The sequence below is a fragment of the Acipenser ruthenus genome, chromosome 3 (assembly GCF_902713425.1).
Source record: "Acipenser ruthenus chromosome 3, fAciRut3.2 maternal haplotype, whole genome shotgun sequence".
Taxonomy (NCBI): domain Eukaryota; kingdom Metazoa; phylum Chordata; class Actinopteri; order Acipenseriformes; family Acipenseridae; genus Acipenser; species Acipenser ruthenus.
The window spans coordinates 54379825-54401151 of NC_081191.1; the positions used below are offsets into that span (position 1 = coordinate 54379825).

General features: G+C 41.0%; 1 protein-coding gene across 1 annotated transcript in view; it reads right to left on the minus strand.

Moving 5' to 3' along the window:
• Positions 1 to 21327, minus strand: part of tmeff1a (transmembrane protein with EGF-like and two follistatin-like domains 1a) — a 107104-nt gene that overhangs the window by 49487 nt on the left and 36290 nt on the right. The window contains exon 2 of the mRNA XM_033992260.3: positions 3607 to 3716. Coding sequence (XP_033848151.1) covers positions 3607 to 3716 — 110 coding nt within the window. The remainder of the gene's footprint in view (positions 1 to 3606; positions 3717 to 21327) is intronic.

A 21327-nucleotide genomic window follows, 5' to 3' on the forward strand; every position in this document is an offset into this window, starting at 1 on the left:
TTTCAGCTCCAGTACACCTTTACAATTGTTGCTCTACTGAATGGTACCACAGTTGCAACAAAAGGCAAAATAATCTGATATAAAGTTTATTTAATATATAATTTATGTCATAACAGTTTGGGACTGACAAACTGCTGGTTTAGGTCAGAATACCAAACAGTAAAAAACCCTTTTAATTACAAGTCTTTGGATGCACTGAATCAAAAGACAGTATTTGGGAATCTCTTCGGAAACATATTTGATACGTATTCTATTTGGCAAAGTTATTATAAATAATCCAGAATACTGTAAATGTTTACCATTTACTTCCCATCTCAGAATAATTTGTGCCATTTAAAACATTTCCAACATCAAAAACATTAACCTCAATATAAAACTATAATGACTAACAATTATCCATTAAAGCCAACATAAAATGATCCAAAGAGACTCGGTATACCTGAAACATTGCAGTTATTACAAATACAAACTGAACTGCATAAATACAAATACTGTACATAGCTTGCATTGAATAAACAGAAAATAATTAACATTTAAAGTTACCATTTCAATGGGACACTTGGGCCTGGTGGATCTTGCATAGCTCATCAGTCATTGGTACAATGTCAGAAAGACAAACCCTCATCTCATCCTTCATGTCTAATCTTGCTCTGTGGTTTGTTTTAATAGCAGCCACGGCAAATATGTAGTTGCAAACGGTAGCAGGACTTTGCTTTCCTGGTAAGCAGGGTATTCAGTTGCGATATCCAACTAAAAACTGGAGATGTTTCATCCACAGCTCTGATACTTCTGACATAAAAAACTCTGCTCAGTTCAATCAGTTTGTCCTCTTCATTAACATTTAGACTGTGCAACATTTCCTTGTTGGTAACATTTGCAAATGGATCTCTGATCCAGTCCTGGTCAATTTTTAGAGACTTTTCACTGATGTACATATTGAACTGAGAAACAAGCTCTGTGAGATGGCTGCAGATTATGAGATGTCCACCACTTCAGATTCTCCATCACTGAAGTCAGTTAGGCAGGTGAACATCATTACACCATTTTGCTTTTGCCATGAACCCTTTTGTCACAGAGATCTAGTCTCTGGTCCTGCATGCTTGTGTTGAGTCTACTTAGTTAATCAAATACGTCTGCTAAGTATGCAAGTTTTGCATTCCATTTGGGATCTCTGAAATAAATCTGGCAAAATAGAATTCTGCTCCATCAAAAACTGAGTTACCTCTGCTCACATGTCAAACACTCTTCATATACAGAACCACGGGAAAGCCAGCGAACTTCAGAATGGAGAAGAAGCCCTTGATAGTCTGCAACCATTTCATTACACAGAGTTCAGAGGTCTGGCCTTAATGAAATTCACAATTTTTACAACGGAGATTAAAACATCATTCATTTCTGGGCTCAGATTTTATGATACCAATGCCTATTTTATGTAAAATACAACGAGTTGAAACAGTGTTCAGTGGTACCTGTTTTATTCTTGCATTCTTTCATGGTACGAGTGAAAACCTCCTGCGGTTTGAAACTTTCCAGCTGTCTTTCAAAGTATTCAGTAGGTTTTCCAAATAACCTTACATGCTTTGTTTCTAGATTACTTTAATGATGATGGTTTCATTCAATCACTGGAGAGCTCCTCTAAACAAACAACACACTTGGGTATGGATTTATCTTCGTGGCCCACACGTATAAATCCTAACTAGACGTTACTGTGCTTACAAACTTTTATGCTTTTCACTTTCTGTAGACTCTTGTGTTTTCTTCCTTCACTTTTCTTTTGAAAGTGAGAAATATATCAATTTTTGACACGAGAAACGACACAGGATAATCTGGATGTACTCTATCAAACACAGAAAACAATGTAACCAGCCGCTACTGTTGCTAAAATGCATCCGCACAACTGAAATCATGCATGCATACAGGTGGATGATCCATTTGAAAATATAGCCTAACTGTAAACTTGTGGGCTGCTAAACAAAAATGAAATATTTATGCACAGTGGTTTAGAGTTAATATATAATTTTGTCAAAAAATCAATTCAAGGTCATTATTTTCATTTTTATTTTTGCTTTGAGTCGTCATGCGTACCCCGTGACCCTTAGAAATACCCCTAGGGGTATGCGTACCACTGGTTGAAAACCCCTGGTCTAAAGCATTTGACAAAACTTTATGCTGTAAACCAATATGGACTATATTTTGTAACAAAGCCCAACCATGTGGCAAGTGAAATTTAGACACACTTTCCTTCCTCAAGCTGTGGATTAGCAAATCAATACAGTGTCTGAGCTGATGCCCTAATGAGCCAATGAAAAACAGAGCTATGTGAATTGTGTATTGGATTTTTCCTATAATAAAAGGTCCTCTCCCCTCGCCTCTGGGACCCTGTTTTCAAACCAGCCGAGGATACGCTCACCAAAAGTCAATTATATTGGACAGCTGCTCTAAATTAAAAGAGCCCTAGTCGAACCGTCCTATTTCCTATTGGACATGAGCTACACTGCCCTTGGGCTCAATGCACTCTGGTACCCACATATCCATTTAACGGGACATTTAACGACATGAGACGGTAAAGCCTTCTTCCTTGGGTTCTATTGCTTAAGCATTCCCTGAGCAGTTAAAATTAATTCCAAAGTTTTAAAAAGTGAAATATAGAGAAACTATAAATGCGTCCTGTCACAATTAATCCAGTGTACTCTGTTGAACCAGGAGCTGCCACGGACAGGCGGTAGCCGTTCTCACTTAATTCACAGCTGCTCCGGTCCAGACTTTCCCCAAGGTGTCACTGTCAGACTGTGGTGTCTTAAGGAGTCCCACGGTGGGCATAAAACAAGACAACACACCATAAATATATACAGGACATGTGAAGCTTGGAAAACCACAACCAGAGCAAGAGCTTAATAAAAAAAAATACATATATTCTGCAGCCTCAGCTAATATGTGAGATAAAGGTGAAGGGGATGCATTGTCTGGAATAATACTACACATAATACAGAACATTTTGTTTTTCCCTTATTCTGTCCCAAAGAACGTTATACACAGTGAGAAAAAAAAAAAATATTGAAAAAGCAATACAACAGATAATATGTAGAATACAAGATTCGAACTATAGAGACACTCCTGTACTGACATTTGGTTTCTGAGAATGTTGGCCCTAATTGTAAAGCTGTGACTTGAACTGTCTGTCCGTTTTTGTAAATAATAAGTTTAATGTTTGCACCACTATTCTAGACTGTCGCTAAAGAACCATTTTTCCAGTTTTGATAAAAACATGCCTTGGATTTTTATTATGAGATATTGTTCTGAAATGTGGTATTTAATGTCCAATTACTTACCTAATATCAAATACAGTATACTGAGTTTAGAGTTTTTCAGGTTTGCAAAAAGGTGAGACCAACCTTTGTAGTATGAATGTGAAACTCCAAAGCACTGCTATACAATACACAAAGGTGTCTACTCGGAACACAGCTTAGAGTGAAAGACCAACACTTAAACTGACAGGGTGATGCATATTGATGTCCTAATGCTGCAATGCAGGCCTTATGCCTTTCAATATTTCTGCAGCATCCTGACACTTGTGTGATGCTGCCCCACCCCTTCCCCACTTCATACCTGGAACTGGCATGCACACTTCACATCTCCCCCTTCTTCTTTGCAAACTCCCCCGAATTTACATGATGTTTCGTCACATATTCGGAAATCGCTTTCTTTTTGACTGAATTCTGTAAAAGAAAGAATAACAACATTGTGTTAGAAAAAATGTCTTCTGTTCCTGTTTTTGTGTAATTTTCTGAAACATGAAAAGGCTGTCTGTTTAAATACCGTACAGTGAACCCACAGTTCTATGGGAAACATTTGCAAATTACATAGAAAGGCAAAATGTTTTTCTTGTTATTTAAAGCAGTAAAAAACAGGTACTATGGAAACACAAGCCTGTGTTGAAGATAATTAGCATTCATTTCTAAAAGGATGACCATCAAAACATACTGAGAAAGTTCTCAAAATTGTAGCCAATTATTTTCATCAAACCTTTTTTTTAGGTAAGTTACATAGAAAGCTCTGTTCTAAATGTACGTAAATGTTTAATAAAGCTCTGATTTGCTGATGGACCATGCCTGCTTTTTTTAATACTTTGTTTTAGTGTTGTCGCCCACACTGCTTTTCACACAGAATCTGTGGGGGTGGTGGGGTTGGTTGGGTTATATCTTTATTAACAATAAACTGGGCCAAATCCGAGTGGCTATTGAAAGGGAGGTGGCGGATACTACTGAAGCGTACTGAAGTGAACCATGAGTTTGCTCCCCAAATTATTGCTGCCTGCTGTATCCTGCACAAGCTGTGCCAGGACCGTAAGGAGGTGTTCAGGCATCAGTGGCTGCTTATGGTGAGCGAAGTGGAGGAACAGCTACCTCAGCCGCCAGCAAGAAGTACTGCTTTTGCTAAATAAAGTATTGGAATATTGGAGTAGTATTGTTGATTCCCACGAAGTAAGTTGCAAAAATTGCACACCACATTTTGAGAGTGGGTTCAACAATTTTCGTGTTGTGCATTGTATCAAGCTGCCTCATCATATCCTCTTCCACAGCGTTCCCTCAAAGGCTAAAATGCGCGCATTTTTCGCAATAACTGGCAACAACCTTCACACTCAGTTTACTAACTAGTTTATTCACGCCTGTCTTGTAGCTGATTCTCTGATTTCCCTCTGTAAAAATGCACGTCACATTTGTGCAGAGCTCGCTCGGGCACCAGTGAATCTACTGGTACAGGGTGGGCGAAGCAGGCGTCTGGCAATTCTGCCTTTATGGACAGTGCTGCTCGGTGCTGCTCATGAACTTTGCAGTTTTCAACTCGTCGTATAATTGAATACTAAATCAGTGAAGCACAATCTTTTTGCATTTAGAAGTACTCCGGTAAACAAATAAAAATCACAATACTCATACTTTGATGTTTTTTGTTTTATTTCCCTTATAAAAAACTACCATTTCAGAAATATCACCTCAAGCGTTTTGAAACTGGTAAAAATGTAATCAAAATATTGAGTCGAAAAATACACATTTAAGTGTATAATATAGTAATTGAAGAAGACATACCATGTGCATTTTTTTTGCAAGTTGTTTATTCATCATGTGACTTCAATCACATGTCTCTGCTGAAACTCAACATGACAGCACCAATGAAGAAAAAAAATGCAATGTTTCAGTAAAAGAGAGCTAAAAACACTGCATTCTTCTATGCTGAAAAACTAAGGTAGGCTACTGGACTGTGCTCAGGTAGGTCTTTCCAGAAGTAAAGTAAGTTAGCCAAATTTAATTGCGTGTTTTAATTATTTTTTTTAGTTTATTTCTTTTCATGCTACCTGCCTTTAATAAAGCTATAATTAGCAATATTAAACCATGGCCATTTCTTTTTTTTTTTTTTTATTTAGTCGTTGCCAATTAGTTTTTATTATTTTCTCCCCAATTTGAAATGCCCAATTATTTTTTAGGCTCAGCTCACCGCTACCACCCCTGCACTGACTCGGGAGGGGCGAAGATGAACACACGCTGTCCTCCGAAGCGTGTGCCGTCAGCCGCCCGCTTCTTTACACACTGCGAACTCACCGTGCAGCCGCCTCAGAGCTACAGCGTCGGAGGACAACGCAGCTCTGGGCAGCTTACGGGCAAACCTGCAGGCGCCCGGCCAGACTACAGGGGTCGCTGCTGCGCAGTGAGCCGAGAACACCCTGGCCGACCTAACCCTCCCTCCCCACAGAATTAGCAAATAAATAATTGAGAGGATTAATTATGTGTTTACATTAAAAGGGGCGCTATTTAAATTACAATCAGGTGATACACAGCACTGAACCTGTGTAGAGCAATGAGTCGGTTAACAGTACACCTTTTTTTTCAATCAGTGTTTCATATTTTATCCTAGTTATTGTAATGCCAGTAAAACGCTAAACTTAAAAATGTGGAGTAATGTACATAGGATTACTCTCACATGACATTGCTGGACTATTTCATATTTTTTATTGTTATTGTAATGCCAGCAATAAGATAAACAGGTCTTTTCAAAACACCTTAATTTGTAGACTACACTGTAGTCACTGATACTTTACCCTTTCTCAGTCAAAACAGCATGTTCTCAGTATCTAAAAAGCTTAGAGGGAACGCTGTCTTCCCTTATTATAGTTATTAACACCCGAGTCTCTTCATCGCTCCAATGGACGGAAGTGGAGGGTTGACACAGGTTTTTCTCAGACATAATTCGGAGAAATTGCATGGGAGTAGTTTAAACACATTTATACATAGTACTTAGTAGTACTTTACAATAAAGTCGTTTTGACAGTTGTTTGGAAAGGTATTTACAAGTGTATTCTCACTAGCTGTAACCATCTACATTCACAAGCTCACGATGCAGTGTATCAAACATTTTTAGTAATACTGTAGTTTTAAACAGAAAGGGAGAACAAGCAGCAAAACTGGCACATTAATACAATGTGGGCATCTGCATGATCTACGACATCAAGAAATCAAAGAATAAGCATTTTACAGGGATACAGGCAGCAGCAGACCATCCAAAGTCAAGACAATTAGGAAGTGTAAGTTTTGTAGTGTGGATGTCGCTGTGTATTAAATCCCCATCATCATCATCTCCAACCCCATCCGGATTGAATTAGAATCAACACATTTCAGTTCATGGTACATACTTAAGGAAACCTACTTGGTTTTATTTAAAAATTGGTTGCATTTGTTTACATTTGCAGTAAATGACATAAAACGTATTTTTTTCTGACAAATTATACTGCACTGTAAAATGCAGTAAATTCTGTGAATTTTTTGTTATAAAAATAGTTTTCATTCATTTACATGCACAGTAAATGACAGAAAACCTCCCCTTTTTTAATGACAAAATTATACTGTGGTAAACTACTGTACAGTAAATTCCCTAAGATCTTTTTGTTGTTATAAAGAGTGTTTGCATTTGTTTACATGCAAACGACCCAAAACATAACCATTAGATGGATGTTATACCTTATTAAAACACTGCTCTTTTTTTTCCTCACACTCCTGATGAGCTGTCATAGACGAAAGTCCAAACTGTTTTTTTTTTTTTTATGAACGATCCCTACACGGCGATCATGAATAAAGCAGGTCCATCATATTTAATTTGCCAATATTTAATTTTATTTTGGGGTTATATATTAATGAACAGATCATGCTTTGGGAGGTTACCGATCAACCACATGTCTTACACCTGCACAGGGCTCAGCCCCAATTACTGCACTTATGCTGCGTTATAATACAGGGCATAACACATTATTTTAAACATAAAATACAGTGCATGGTCAGATACTATCGTAGTAAGTCCTGCTGTCCATTACGCTGCTAGGAACTATAATCAAACTATTTTAATACTGTTTGTACACATTAAGCCTGACTAAACATGAAACAGTACTTCAGTGTGGGCACTTTGAGTTAAATTAATTAGAACGTTTTCGAGTAATGTTCTCAAAATCAGTTATGTAGTGTGGATATAGCCTTAATATCAATTAATCAAAACCGCACAGTCACTCCAGGTGGATTTCAGGCTTGTTTGTCATTTATTTAATAAAATAAAGTGGTTTCCTCATTTATATAAAAAAAGCAAAAAAAGCCCAAAAAACTGGAAAACAGAACAGAATTAAATAGGGCTTCACAATGCTCAGGCTCAGGACTAGCCCACAGAAAAAAAAAGTACCACTGTACCTTGGATTCCTAATGACGATACTGCCTAAAAGCACAACCTGCACACCGGGGAGGAGACCACCATACATTCTGCAGAACTGGCTTCACTGAGCAGAATTAAATATTTGCCTAAGTGATCAAATCTGAGCCAAGTTCTCTCAGCAAATGTTTGAGTTGCAGCTGGGTTGCTGAGACCCAGTATACAGAACAGCTGCTTCTTGTGCTCCAGAAAAATGTAGCTGTATGTTCATTAGAATTGCCAGTTTCACTCCGGGACGCCCCTTAACGCATCACTGCACAGTCATAATAAGGCTTGAAAAACAGCAGTGAATTACATTGGCAGAGCACACTGTTAAAATAGTTAGAGGCATCTCAGCTCTAGGCCCAGGTGATTACTCTGTAATTTAGTAAACATTACGAGCTAGTGGTTTTCAAATTACTTCAGGTCCACAGAATTCATAAGACTATTCATACCCTTCTTTGCTCAGTAACTTCAACACAGAGTACAAAATTTATCACACTTTTGTGTAAATTGGGTCCACAAATAACATGCGCTGACACTGTACTCTATGCTATAGAAGTTGCAAGTCAGTTTTGTTCACAGGAGGCAATATATGACTGACCCAAGGTTGCTGGGTGCTACTGTTTCCAAGAAACTGTACAAAATTTCAGTACGGGATCATTGCTGGTTACATTTGTTTCTAATTTTGTGTCCGTACCCTGTACAGTACAGACCACTGATTGCAAAGTTGCAAGGAGTGCTCGTCACAGAGAAATCATGTAGGACTTTGTTGCGCTAATGCTGGTAGTTCATTCCTAATTTTTTGTGTACATACCTCACACGCCCTTACATTTTCAATTTAAAAACTCCTTAAACACTCCTGACTGCCAACAGATATTTTGTATGTTTTTTTGCAAACTCAACCCCTGCAGAAATGATGACTTGCAATGATTAAGTCTGACTTAATTCCATCAATACCCAGTCTCTCAGTTTTCTTGTTTCCTGGGTTACCCTTTTATGTCAGTGTAGCAGGGCAGTAGAGAGCCCTGCACATTATTAAAAACTGGGCAGGGCAAAGCCCTGCTGTTTAAATGTATTGTTTATTTATTTTTTAGAACGGGGTCTCCCCCTCCGCCCCTGTGTTATTTTGTATTTGTATATTATGATTTATTTATGGTATTTATGACGGCGTGTTATTGTTTATTTGTGATTTATTGTATATATATATATATATATGTTTTGTTTAGCAGCGTGGATGGGATGCTCCATCCACATTAAAAACCTCGTGCAGAAGGTGGCCATCTCCCTAATTAATTGGGTGATTAATTTGTGGCTAATTGGGAGATGGTCACCTGTATATAAACCTGCAGCTCTGCAACTCCGGGTGGGTGTTCGGAGGAGTGAATGAGAGCGAGAGAGGAGAGTAAAAATAAAAGAAAGAAAAACAAAACTTAAAGGAACCGTGAAGGCGACTGCCCAGCCGGACCTTAAGTGTTATTATTGTATTCGTGATTTATTTTGCTTAATTATTTATTTTGCTCTGTGAGCAGTGTTTTCTGTTAGAACTTTTTATTTTATTATTGTATTTAAATAAAAACGGCGCACGCCACGTCTTTTTGCCCTGCAGTTACCTGTGTGTTTTGCTTCCTGCATCTGGCCTGATGTCGCCACAATGCCATTCCTGTTACAGTCAGTCACACAAAAAACATTATTATTATATTTATTTTCATCGGTATGCTGAAAGAGAGTCTACTATATTTAAAATGCACACCGAAATAAACCAAACTGGACAGTATAACAAAAAATCACACACAGGGTCTTTCTTTCAAAGTGGAACTTGAATAGACGTATTGTCTGAAATGGCTGTTAAACATTTTTAAATCAATATGGAAATTACAAGCAGCGCATCAACCGCTACTGTTTATTATCTGTACATCTTCAGCCCCCAAAACCATCTCAAAAAACAAATCAATCAATATCATATATCATATGTAGAGCTGTACTTTTTTCACTAATAATTGGCTTATTTCATGGTCTAAACGTATTAAGAAATTTCACAATAAAACACAATATTTATTAAAGCAGAAAAATTTAGCATTGTCACATTCAACATTGATCATTTTTTATAGAGCTATTATACAACAAATGTTCCTACATATTTAAATGCTTACCTGAAAAACTGTAAATTCTAAATTGTACAATATTTTTTTTAAATCCACTTTTTTAAAACATTCTATTCTCACCATCAGTGAGTTATCATACAAAAAATAAAAACTTCAAAATCTGAAATATTTCCAATCTCGATGCAGTCTTTTTCGTTGAAGACAGCTGTATGCGATGTGTTCAATCATTTACTGGAAGCAAATTAAACACACTGCCAGGTTTCTAAATGCAGTGTACAGCAGGGGTATTCAAATACAATTTGAGAGGTCCAGTCTCACAAATTTCCTAAGTGGGAAAGGTCCATATTATGATTTGCGATACATGGTTTTATATCAAATGTTTTCAAGACTACTATTAAAAACATTAAATGGGACCAATCAGATACATTTTAATGAATTACAAACAACTTCTTTATTTTGACTGTGAAAATGTGCATTGTACAGGCTGTACTGTAGTAGTAAGTAGGCTATTACTATTTGTCATGCTGCTTCAAAGAAATTTAAGAAATGAGTACCACAAAAAGTATTTAAAAAATGAATGGTTTCTCTTTTTACAAAAAATATAGTAAAGTGCACAACTGTGACAACATTGCTGAAGAACAAAAGTGGTTGCATAGTAATCTGTATGCAAAAAAAGTCACTGTGAGCCAATGTACATGGGCCTTTGTGGCGGAGTGTCCCGCCCCTATTTATTATTATTTGTATTTTTGTTTGCGGCGCGGGTAAAAGCGCCGCGTCTTTTATTATTATATTTAAAAACCCTGTGAGGATGCATGGCTGATCAGCTACTGATTATTTAACTAGCTGACAGTCATGCATCCTTACCAAACGCGTGCAGACTCTGGCCGAGGGATAATAAGATAATTAACTACTAGTTAATCCCTCGGCCAGAGTATATAAACCTGCAGCTCTCTGCACTTGAAGCAGAGTGTAGAGGAGAGTACGGGAGAGCGGAGAGAGAAAGCAACATTTAAAAAACAATTGCTAAAACGTGCTGGATTACCCAGCACATCACTTACTTGTTTGTTTGTTCATTCGTTTGGCCCTCGTGCCCTTTTGTTTTGTGTTTTGTTAAATCTTTTGTTTTGTTTGTTATTAAATACGCTGAGTGCAATAGCATTCAGCTTCACCCGCCCATCCACTGTTTTGGTGTCAGTTACTTCCTGGTCCGTGACGTCATCCACTTCACCACTGCGAGCCAGACTGCCACAGCCTTGCATTTCTCTTAATTGAATAAATAATAATAATAAAAAACTAAAGTGCACATTTTATGGAGGAGAGTCCAATAGAGAAGAAAATCTGAGTGCACAGACTGTGTTCCATGCATGCACAAGTCACTCTGGGCCTTGCATCAATGACTAATGAGAGAAATGACACTTTTTTTTTCTCCTGCCAATACTTTGAACTTTGGCAAAAATGGTGTGAGTGCAATTCTAAGACACTGGTGCAGGTGTTCATTGGTGAGCCTGGTGCGGTATTTGGTTTTAATAATGTTCATTGTGGAGAAGGCTGACTCACATCAGTATGTGGAGCCAGACATGGTCAGGATGTGTAGTGCCATTTTGTTTAGAACAGGGAAACCAGCTGCAGGCACCATCTTTCCCCAGAAAGTGACAGGGTCACAATCACCAACCTGCTCTTTCAAAGCCACATTTTCTTGCAGTTCCATTTGTAGTGATGCAACATTTACCCATCTGAAGGTTTTGCTTCCTCTGAAAACTCTGTGACATTTGTGACCAAAAAGGGGTTCTGTATGAACAGCAGCTGTTGTCTTCCAAGAGTGAAGTCATCAAAGCGAGCCTTGAAGTTATCCATCAGCTTCAGTATGAAATCAGCATGGTGGGGAACATCTTTCTCTCCCTGGGTTTGCTCCAAAAGTTTGGGGGAGTGGACAAGTTCTCCCTGGAGATCAGTCTTGAAAATCTCCAATTTCCTCTGGAAAGCCCGGACTGCTGTCATCAAATCACACACTGTGTTGTTCTGTCCCTGCAGCTTAGCATTGAGCTCATTAAGATGTGATGTAATGGCTGCCAAAAATGCAGCTGTTGCATTTTCTCCACATCTTCCAAAAACTCTGTAAACCGAGTTGCCTTTTCACTCTTTTGCTCCGATAGGAATGATTTGATCTCCTTCCAAATGGCCCAAAAGCGCTCCAAAACCCTGCCTTTGCTGAGCCATCTCACATTGTTGTGCAGTAGTAAGTCATCATAGCTGGCATTGACCTCTGTCAGAAAGGCACTTAGTAGACGGTGCTGTAGGGATGATGATGCTCTCAAAAAGTTTATCAGTTTCATCATTGTTGTCATGACCTCAGCATACTCTTCTCCCAGACTGGCACACAGGACAGATTGGTGGATGATGTAGTGGTAAGATGTCAGGTCAGGGTGGTCCTCTTTCAAACTTGCAACCAGTCCCCTCCCTCTTCCTATCATGGCTGGAGCTCCATCTGTGGTGATGGAGACCACCAATCAATCCCCCTTTTTGTCAGCATCCCTTTCATGGCCTCATGGATGTCCTCTCCTCACGTGTGTGCTTCAAGAGTTGTTAAACCCAACAGGTCCTCACAGAATTCCTTCTTTGTTTTGTCATAAAATCTCACAAATACCAGAAGCTGGACATTATCGGTGGTATCTGTTGATTCATCCACAGCTAAAGAAATGCATGGTGCATTCTGAATGGCCTCATCAAGTTGTGAAATCACATCTTCAGCTAATATTTCAGTTCTTCTCACTGCTGTGGAATCTGACAGTGGGATCTGTTTGATCTTTTCCTTCTTCTCATCTTTTTGTTTACCATCAAGCAAGGTCTCAGCAACTTCACTCATGCATTCTTTAACCATCTCTGAGTCAGTAAATGGCTTTTTGCATTTTCCCAAAACCCAAGCTATTCTCAGTGAGCACTCCATTGCACGTTCTTGGGCTGTCAGGGAATGGACAAGAACTTTGGTGGACCTCATATTGGGCTTTGAGCTGATTTATTTTTCTCGTTCTGTGTTTTGGGGATACGTTTGCTCGAAATGACTGTGTTTCGTGTCATAGTGGCGCTTCACATTGACACTTTTCACGAGCGCTACGGACTCTGAGCATATCAGGCACATTTGTTTTGAACTTGTTGCAGGAAGAATGAATGCATACTTGTCTGTCCACTCGTCTTTGAATATACGATTTTCGCTATCAACTTTTCTTTTCTTTGAACAAGCCATCCTCACATTCACACTGTCTATCGATGGATGTATTTCCGTGTGTATCTGCCTGCTGCTTGCTCCCAGTCCCAACACCGTTTTTCACTGTCGAAGATATTTGCATATATTCATGCGATTGGATAAGATGCGGCTCTCTTCACAAGGCTAATTTGAATAAATGCATGCGATTGGATAGGACGCAGCCCTGGGCTGGTGTTGCTTCACCACTGCTAGAGACAGAGAGAGGCTGTGCTGCACTTGGGAAACGGCACCCGGTCGATCATGTTTGAAAGCTGTCTGAAATTAATTTATTGACTTCGATATCGGTCCCTTTGCTGGGTCCGGACATGGACCGCGGTCAGCCATTTGAGTATGACTGGTGTACAGTAATAGCTAGTGTATCATGGGGAACTACACATTACACGGCAATGGGTACATTTCACAGAAACTGTGATAACGTGACAGCCCTAATCATATGTACATCATTATCCATTCACCATGGTTAAAGACCAGGGAGATACTTGCCACAGATACAGTATTGTACTACTTGATTTGACTAATTGAATTAATCTCGTTTGGTTGTTTAATCTTACGTACATCAATACCAACATCATGTTTTAACCACCTAGTTGCCCGTTTATTTTGGCAATTTCCATGTTATTTCCATGTTCTTTTTTTTTTTGCAGATTTTTAATTCTTAGCCCTCAAATAAACAATTTGGACAATTGTTTTTCAAAACAATTTTTGCTATATTTTCTTTAAATACACACTTTTTTATTGTGATTATGATAAACAGAAACAGTATTTCAATAGAACTTAAATAACAAAATAACAACAATGTCTTTACAATTGTTTACATTTTTTTCCCCCAATGTCAGCATTATATAAGTATAAATAACATTAGCATTATAATAACATTATAATACTTGTGCAGGCATATCACTTTTTAGAAATGATTTTTTTGTGACATTTACAAAGCAGATGCCCTTCAAACCCTCATCAATGCTAACGTCTTTATCAAGCACATCAGAAAACTTGCGTCCAAATTTTCAATCATGTCATATACAGTACCTTCCCCAGTTCCAGGCACGGGTGTATAGCGCTGTGTGGCAGTGTGACCCCGCCTTGTGCGTATTGTTTGTTTATATGTTGCATGTAGTGTGTTAAATGTTGGTGTATAGTCATTGGTACACGGGATATAAATGGGTCTGTGCAACACGAGTGATTTCAAATGTAGATTTGTATTTAGGCACGAAGATTGCACATCACTTCACGTGCAGATAAAATGTGTATACTGTGTTTCACGGGATTGCACTTAATTAATTCATGTGCAGTTGTACCGAGATTCCAATTGAATGATTGATTAGCAATCGAGTCTCGGCCCAACTGCATAAAAGCAGCATGTTTTCACCCACTCGGGGTTGGGTGTGTTCGAGAGTGGAGAACGGGTGAGAGAGAAAGGAGCGTGTACTAAATAACAATTGCTACTACGTGCTGGAGAACCAGCACGGTACTTGTTTGTCCGTTTCGTCCTGTTTAATAAAGAAACCGAGCACATTCGTGTCTCGGTTTTTCCCACAGCTGCTGTTTGTTTGTGTCTTCTTCCGGTTCTGACGTCACCACTGTAGCCATCCTGCCACAGTTGGTGTCCAGAAGTGGGATTACAGCGCCTCCAGGAGTCAGACTGGAGAGTTGTTTTTGTGAAGAAAAAGGAAAGGAAAAAAAAAAAGGAAATAAAAGAAAATAATTTGTTTTTTTGGGGGAAAAAAATAAAATAAGGAAGAAGATGGGAAGAAGCGGACGGAGGAAACAGCAGCAACAGCAACAGCAGCATGGGGCCGGTCGCAGGTCCCACTGCATCTCGACCACGCTGGCCGTCTGCCTCACCTGCTTGAAGGGTGAGGAGTGGTGCTTCGCTATTGGCGAGGTTGGGCACATAGCACCCGACCAACCCCCTCCATGGCAGGAGAAGGAGGAGCCAGAGCGTCCAGCAAGGGTGAGGGAGGACCTGCATCCTCCAAAGAGGACGAGTGCACTCTCCTCTGAGGGAGTCTGGGACTGGCTGGTGGAGCCGGGGAGGGATTATGAGGAAGCCCTCCCTGCAGTAATCAACCTCCTGTGGGCCCGAGATGGGGAGCGCTGGGAGACCTGGGAACAGCAACACCACCCAGTGTCCCTCCCAGGCATCGCAGCCATGGTGCTCAATTACCTGGCTGGCGACATGGCAGGGGTCCAGCCATCTCCAAGGAAAAAGGGAGAAGCACCGCTGCCATCTCCAGCGCCCAAAGGGGATGAGCCATCGCTGCCGTCTCCTGAGGAAAAAGCCCCGCCGAGGTATTCAGAGCCAGAGGGAGAGGGGAAAGGGAAGGTCTGGGACGATGGCTGGGAGGCAGTTGCAAAGCGCCTCGCGGCGGAATTGTGTCCCAGCTGTGGAGAGTATGGCCACACCGTGGCTATCTGCCCCTCCCAGTTCCGCGAGGAGCCCAAACGTCCTACGCCTGAGTGGGAGGAGCCTGAACGTCCTACGCCTGAGTGGGAGGCGCCTGAACGTCCACAGCCCAGAAGGGGGGAGCCCGTGCATCCAGCGCCCAGAAGGGGGGAGCCCGTGCATCCAGCGCCCAGAAGGGGGGAGCCCATAAGTCCAGAACCTAGGACTCCAGGAGCAGAGCAGCAGGAGCTGCCTGTCTCCGCCACCTCCATCGCTTCCACTGCCAGGAGCAGAGCAGCGGGAGCTGCCTCTGCCTCCGCCACCTCCACCGCCAGGAGCAGAGCAGCGGAAGCTGCCTCTGCCTCCGCCACCTCTACCACCAGGAGCAGAGCAGCAGGAGCTGCCCCTGTCTCCACCGCCAGGAGCAGAGCAGCAGGAGCTGCCTCTGTCTCCACCGCCAGGAGCAGAGCAGCAGGAGCTGTCTCTGTCTCCAACACCTCCACCGCTAGGAGCAGAGCAGCAGGAGCTGCCTCTGTCTCCACCACCGCTAGGAGCAGAACAGTGGGAGCTGCCTCTGTCTCCACCGCCAGGAGCAGAACAGTGGGAGCTGCCTCTGTCTCCACCGCCAGGAGCAGAGCAGCAGGAGCTGCCTCTGTCTCCACAGCCAGGAGCAGAGCAGCAGGAGCTGCCTCTGTCTCCAACATCTCCACCGCTAGGAGCAGAGCAGCAGGAGCTGCCTCTGTCTCCACCACTGTGGGAGAACAGCTTGCCGCTCCCAGCTCCACCAGCAGAGGGTGAATGCCTGCTGGTTCCGCCTAAGCCGCCGTGGGAGGACTGCTTGCCCCTCCCACCTCCACCAGCAGAGAGTGAATACCTGCTGGTTCCGTCTCCACCGCCGTGGGAGGACTGCTTGCCACTCCCATCTCCACCAGCAGAGGGTGAATACCTGCTGGTTTCACCTCCACCATCATGGGAAGGACTGCTCCTGCCCTGCCTCACACCGCCCAAGGATGCCTGCCTCGCACCGCCCAAGGATGCCTGCCTCGCACCGCCCAAGGATGCCTGCCATGCATCGCCCAAGGGGGGCTGCCTGTTGCTCAGATCGCCTGGGGCTGCCTGTTGCTCCGCATCGCCTGGAGAGCCACCAGTTACAGGGTACGAGGGAGAAGTGGAGCTCCCGCTGCCAAGTGATTTCAAATGTAGATTTGTATTTAGGCACGAGGATTGCACATCACTTCACATGCAGATAAAATGTGTATACTGTGTTTCACGGGATTGAACTTAATTAATTCATGTGCAGTTGTACCGAGATTCCAATTGAATGATTGATTAGCAATCGAGTCTCGGTCCAACTGCATAAAAGCAGTATGTTTTCACCCACTCGGGGTTGGGTGTGTTCGAGATTGGAGAACGGGTGAGAGAGAAAGGAGCGTGTACTAAATAACAATTGCTACTACGTGCTGGAGAACCAGCACGGTACTTGTTTGTCCGTTTCGTCCTGTTTGTGTTTGTTTACTGTTTTGTTTTGCCCTTGTGCCCGTTTGTTTTGTTCAACTCTTTTATTTGAATTATTATTCAGCAGTTTGTTGGTGTCTTCTTCCGGTTCTGACGTCACCACTACAGACATCCTGCCACACGCTGTTATATGAATTATTATCTGTGAATACAATAAATAAATAGGTCATTTCGACCAGTACCAAACCTTCAAGGCTGCAAGGCTTCCTTGCAACCTGTAACACCAACAAATAAATAAATAAAGAAATCTCCTTGTTTTATTCTCTGTATATACACAGGCATCCATTTTTCACTCTCAGCTGTGTATATACAGATGACCTGGTCTGTCAAGCACATTTCTTAAGGACTGCTGCCATCTGCCAGTAAAAAATAAAACTTTACAATACAGTGTTCTTTTATTTGCACGCTATTCTCAAGGGAGAGACAAATTTGGACTCACTTGCACTCCAAGTGGAAATCGCGGGATAAGCAGCTGGGTGGTTAAAGCCATTTCATGTTTAATGGAAGAAGAGTGAGAGAGTATGGGCTAATTATAATTAGGGCTTGTGATTTTTGGTTTTAACCGATAAAAAACGATAAAACACCCGATACAAAAAAATGAAAATCGGTGAAACAACGGAAATGGTTCCTCAATTCATGTTAACCCTTTTCCCATTAAAAAAAAAAACTACTACAAAAAACAAAAACAAACTACCTTTCCCAGTGGAGTTGGGCAATGTCCCTCCTTCCATCCTGTATCATTTTAAAAAGGCACTTTATTTTCACACACGCAGTTTATTTTAGACGCGCTGTTTAAAAGTATTTTTTTCACAGTAAAACAGGTTTAAAAAGGCAAGCTTATCAACAGGACACTCAGTACTGCATCTCCAGCCCCGCCCCACCCCTTGTTCGCTGTATTTTTCACATACCTCTTCATAGTCGTACACACTGATAAATCATCCCCTGATCACTTGTTTTATTACCAAACTCCTCAATAATGCGATCCACATCATTATTTTATTACTATAACATCTCAAAAAGCTCTGCAAATGTCTGTGATATTCTTTGAGCGCTGGATGCAGAAGCAGCTATCTTGTTTGTTTATGTCAGTGTTATCTCTGTGGTGCCGGGGCGATGTGTATTGCTCAGATCCGCCCCCTTTTTTTCAGCTTCGGCTCCTATCTCACTCGGCCATTGAATGGTTTTCTCTGCTTTTTCTGGAGAACTTTTTTTTACGTCTTTTTGATGTCGTCGGATAGGGTCCGACATTGGACTGGAAAGGGAAAATTGTAATGTCGGACCTGGTCCGACATTAGGACCGCAGAGGGTTAAACCAACCCCAACTACTGAGTGGCAGCAAATTCCTACATTTCTATTGGAGACTCTGCTTGCGAGATTCAAAACTAGATTACAATTAGAAGGCTTGTTCGGGGTATCTAAAGCTATACAGTTAGATGCCTAGACACACAAAAACTCCATAAGAATGTGCCCATGACCATAAAGATTTTATTGTGGAAGACAGCACAGGATAGAAGGTACAACTTAAGTGCGCAAGTACTGTCGAGTTACTATACATGACAGAAAAACCCGCCCAAACAGTGAAGTAACCGAAAGACGAAGATTACCTGTAATATGGTTTCTTCAAAGTCAATAAACTCCACACACCGAGTAAGTCTGTATGTTGCTTGCGTCAGGATAAAAAAAAAAAAATCAGATCTCTTTCCCAGAGATCCTAGAAATAGTATAATTTTTCAAAAAACAAGAAAATAACCAAAAGGAAAAGGGTTAAGAAGGGAGGGATGTATGTGTGTGGAGTTCACTGACTATAAATAACCCATATTACAGGTAATCTTTGTCTCCTTACCTAGTCTGATGAACTCCACACACCGAGTGAATTGTACCAAAAGAAGCAGATGAAGGGTGGATGTTAGATGTTAGACCTAGAAACTACAGATAAAACAGAGTGAGCAAGGTTGGTTGAGATTGTGACATATCCAGATTAGAATGTGTTAAGAACGTGTCAAATGATGACCATGTAGCTGCATTGCAGATGTCCTGAATCGGGACAGATTTTAAATTTTACCCAAGTAATAGCAACTCCCCTCACTGAGTGTGTTTTAACAGGTTTCTTATTGATATTATGGAAGAATTCAACGCAGGATGTGATCCATACAGCAATTGTTTGCTTATAAACTGGTTTGCCCTGATTCAGGGATGTAACGACACAAATAGCTGTCCTGATGGCCTTCTTCAGATAGTTCTATGGATATAGAAATTTAAAGCTCTTCCTACATCGAGCAGGTGAAGTCAAACTTCTTCCCTTGATTAGTGTGGTTTTGGGAAAAAATCTGGAAAAACAATGACTTGATCCAGATGAAATTGAGTTGCCACCTTAGGCAGAAACTGAGGACTGGGTCTATAATCCTGTCTCTAAAGGACTGGAAGTATGGTGCATCAATGACCAGTGCGTAGATCTAGCTTACCCTTCTTGCTGATGTGACTGGTACCAAGAATGCTGTTTTCCATGTGAGGAACTTTTCTGTGCACGTTGCCATGGGTTAAAATGGTGGTTCCCTAAGTATTTTCAATACAGTGCTAAGACTCCATTGTTGAAAAATATGTTTCCTTGGGGGTCTTAAGTGGTTTACACCATTAAGGAATCTGGAAACTGCAGGATGGGAGCCTGCTTGGTGACTATCCAGGTAAAATATTAGATCCATTGCACCATCTCTGGCTTGATTCTCCATTCGTGAGGCAATCTTTCTCTGCTCAGCCGGTTTGCAAGGTCGGTGTCCAGTCCTGTTAAGTAGGTTGCCTGTGTAGTGGACAGTACAGTCAAATCATATTATTGCTGGATGTAACATACACTGTTTAAACTTGTTTGAGAAAGCAGAGGGGGGGAGAGCCGCCAATCACATTTTGACAAGACAATGGATATTAGAGTGAACTGTCAATCATGTGCTGGGGGCAAGACCAAGGAGTGGCTCAGAGAAGAGCTAACCAGTGTTTAGGCACGTTGTGTGACGTTAAACACCACCCATGAATTCGACAGTCCAATCATGATGGGTCAGCACTTAATTAAAAAAGACTGGGACAGGCAAAGGAAGTGGTGCTGGAGAAGTAGTTCTGAGGAATGAAATGAAATGGAAGCTCAACACTGCCTTGATCTGAAAGCGGGTCTTGGTTTCCACGTCGCTGCACGAAACGAACAGAAGCATAGCCAGCAGCTGGGCCTAATGTCATGTACTAGCCGTACAGAAGAATTGCAACAAGAACACTTAACAAACTACATAACTTTTCAATTGCAACGCATTCTCTGAACTGAGTTACATCTGATCAACGCTACTGTTTCCAGGTCAAAGATAATGCTGCGACACTGTTGGAAATCAACAAGCTGATCACCATTTGAAAAGAACTACTTGTGTATTGCAAGACGACGCAATACAATGCGCACTTAAGCAAAGTACCATCTTCTTTCATTTGAACTTCAGATCCAGAGAGAGAAGCTGCAGTGTTCATCAACTTTTTTGTTGAAAATCGATTCAACATATCAAATATTTTATGACTCGAGAAATTAACTGTAGCAAATGCTGTCAAGTTAGTGGATAAACTATCCTAGGAATAGAATATAACTTCCTCTTTTAGAGCGTGTAAGAAATTTATTTTATTTGTTGAAATATGCAACTCAAAGGAGTTGCCCCAGTTAATTTGCATATATAATCAATTGAGGTTGACAGCATATTATTAGTTTGGTAGATCACTTCTAAACTAAATTAACACAGTAAAACTAATTTGCTAAATTAGGTACTGGAATGCTGGATTCCATTCTGAATGGGAAGTTGAATTAATTCTCGTGCATTCTGATATGAAACATGATCGATTACAATGAGAAATGAGTATTGAAAATACTAATGCAAAGTAGACACTTTGTGTGATCAGCCATAATTAATATTAGTATATAAACCATGTATGCTAATAATGTTATTATTATTATTATTTATTATTTGTTTATTTAGCAGACGCCTTTATCCAAGGCGACTTACAGAGACTAGGGTGTGTGAACTATGCATCAGCTGCAGAGTCACTTACAACTACGTCTCACCCGAAAGACGGAGCACAAGGAGGTTAAGTGACTTGCTCAGGGTCACACAATGAGTCAGTGGCTGAGGTGGGATTTGAACCGGGGACCTCCTGGTTACAAGCCCTTTTCTTTAACCACTGGACCACACAGCCTCCTATGGCCGTTGTAATCGTTTGACTATGAAATCAATGAACTGTATACTATTCACGCATATCTCTAACCAATCGCTGTTCCTTTCTGTAATATTAGATTAGTTGTGCACCCTTTTTATTCTTAAATG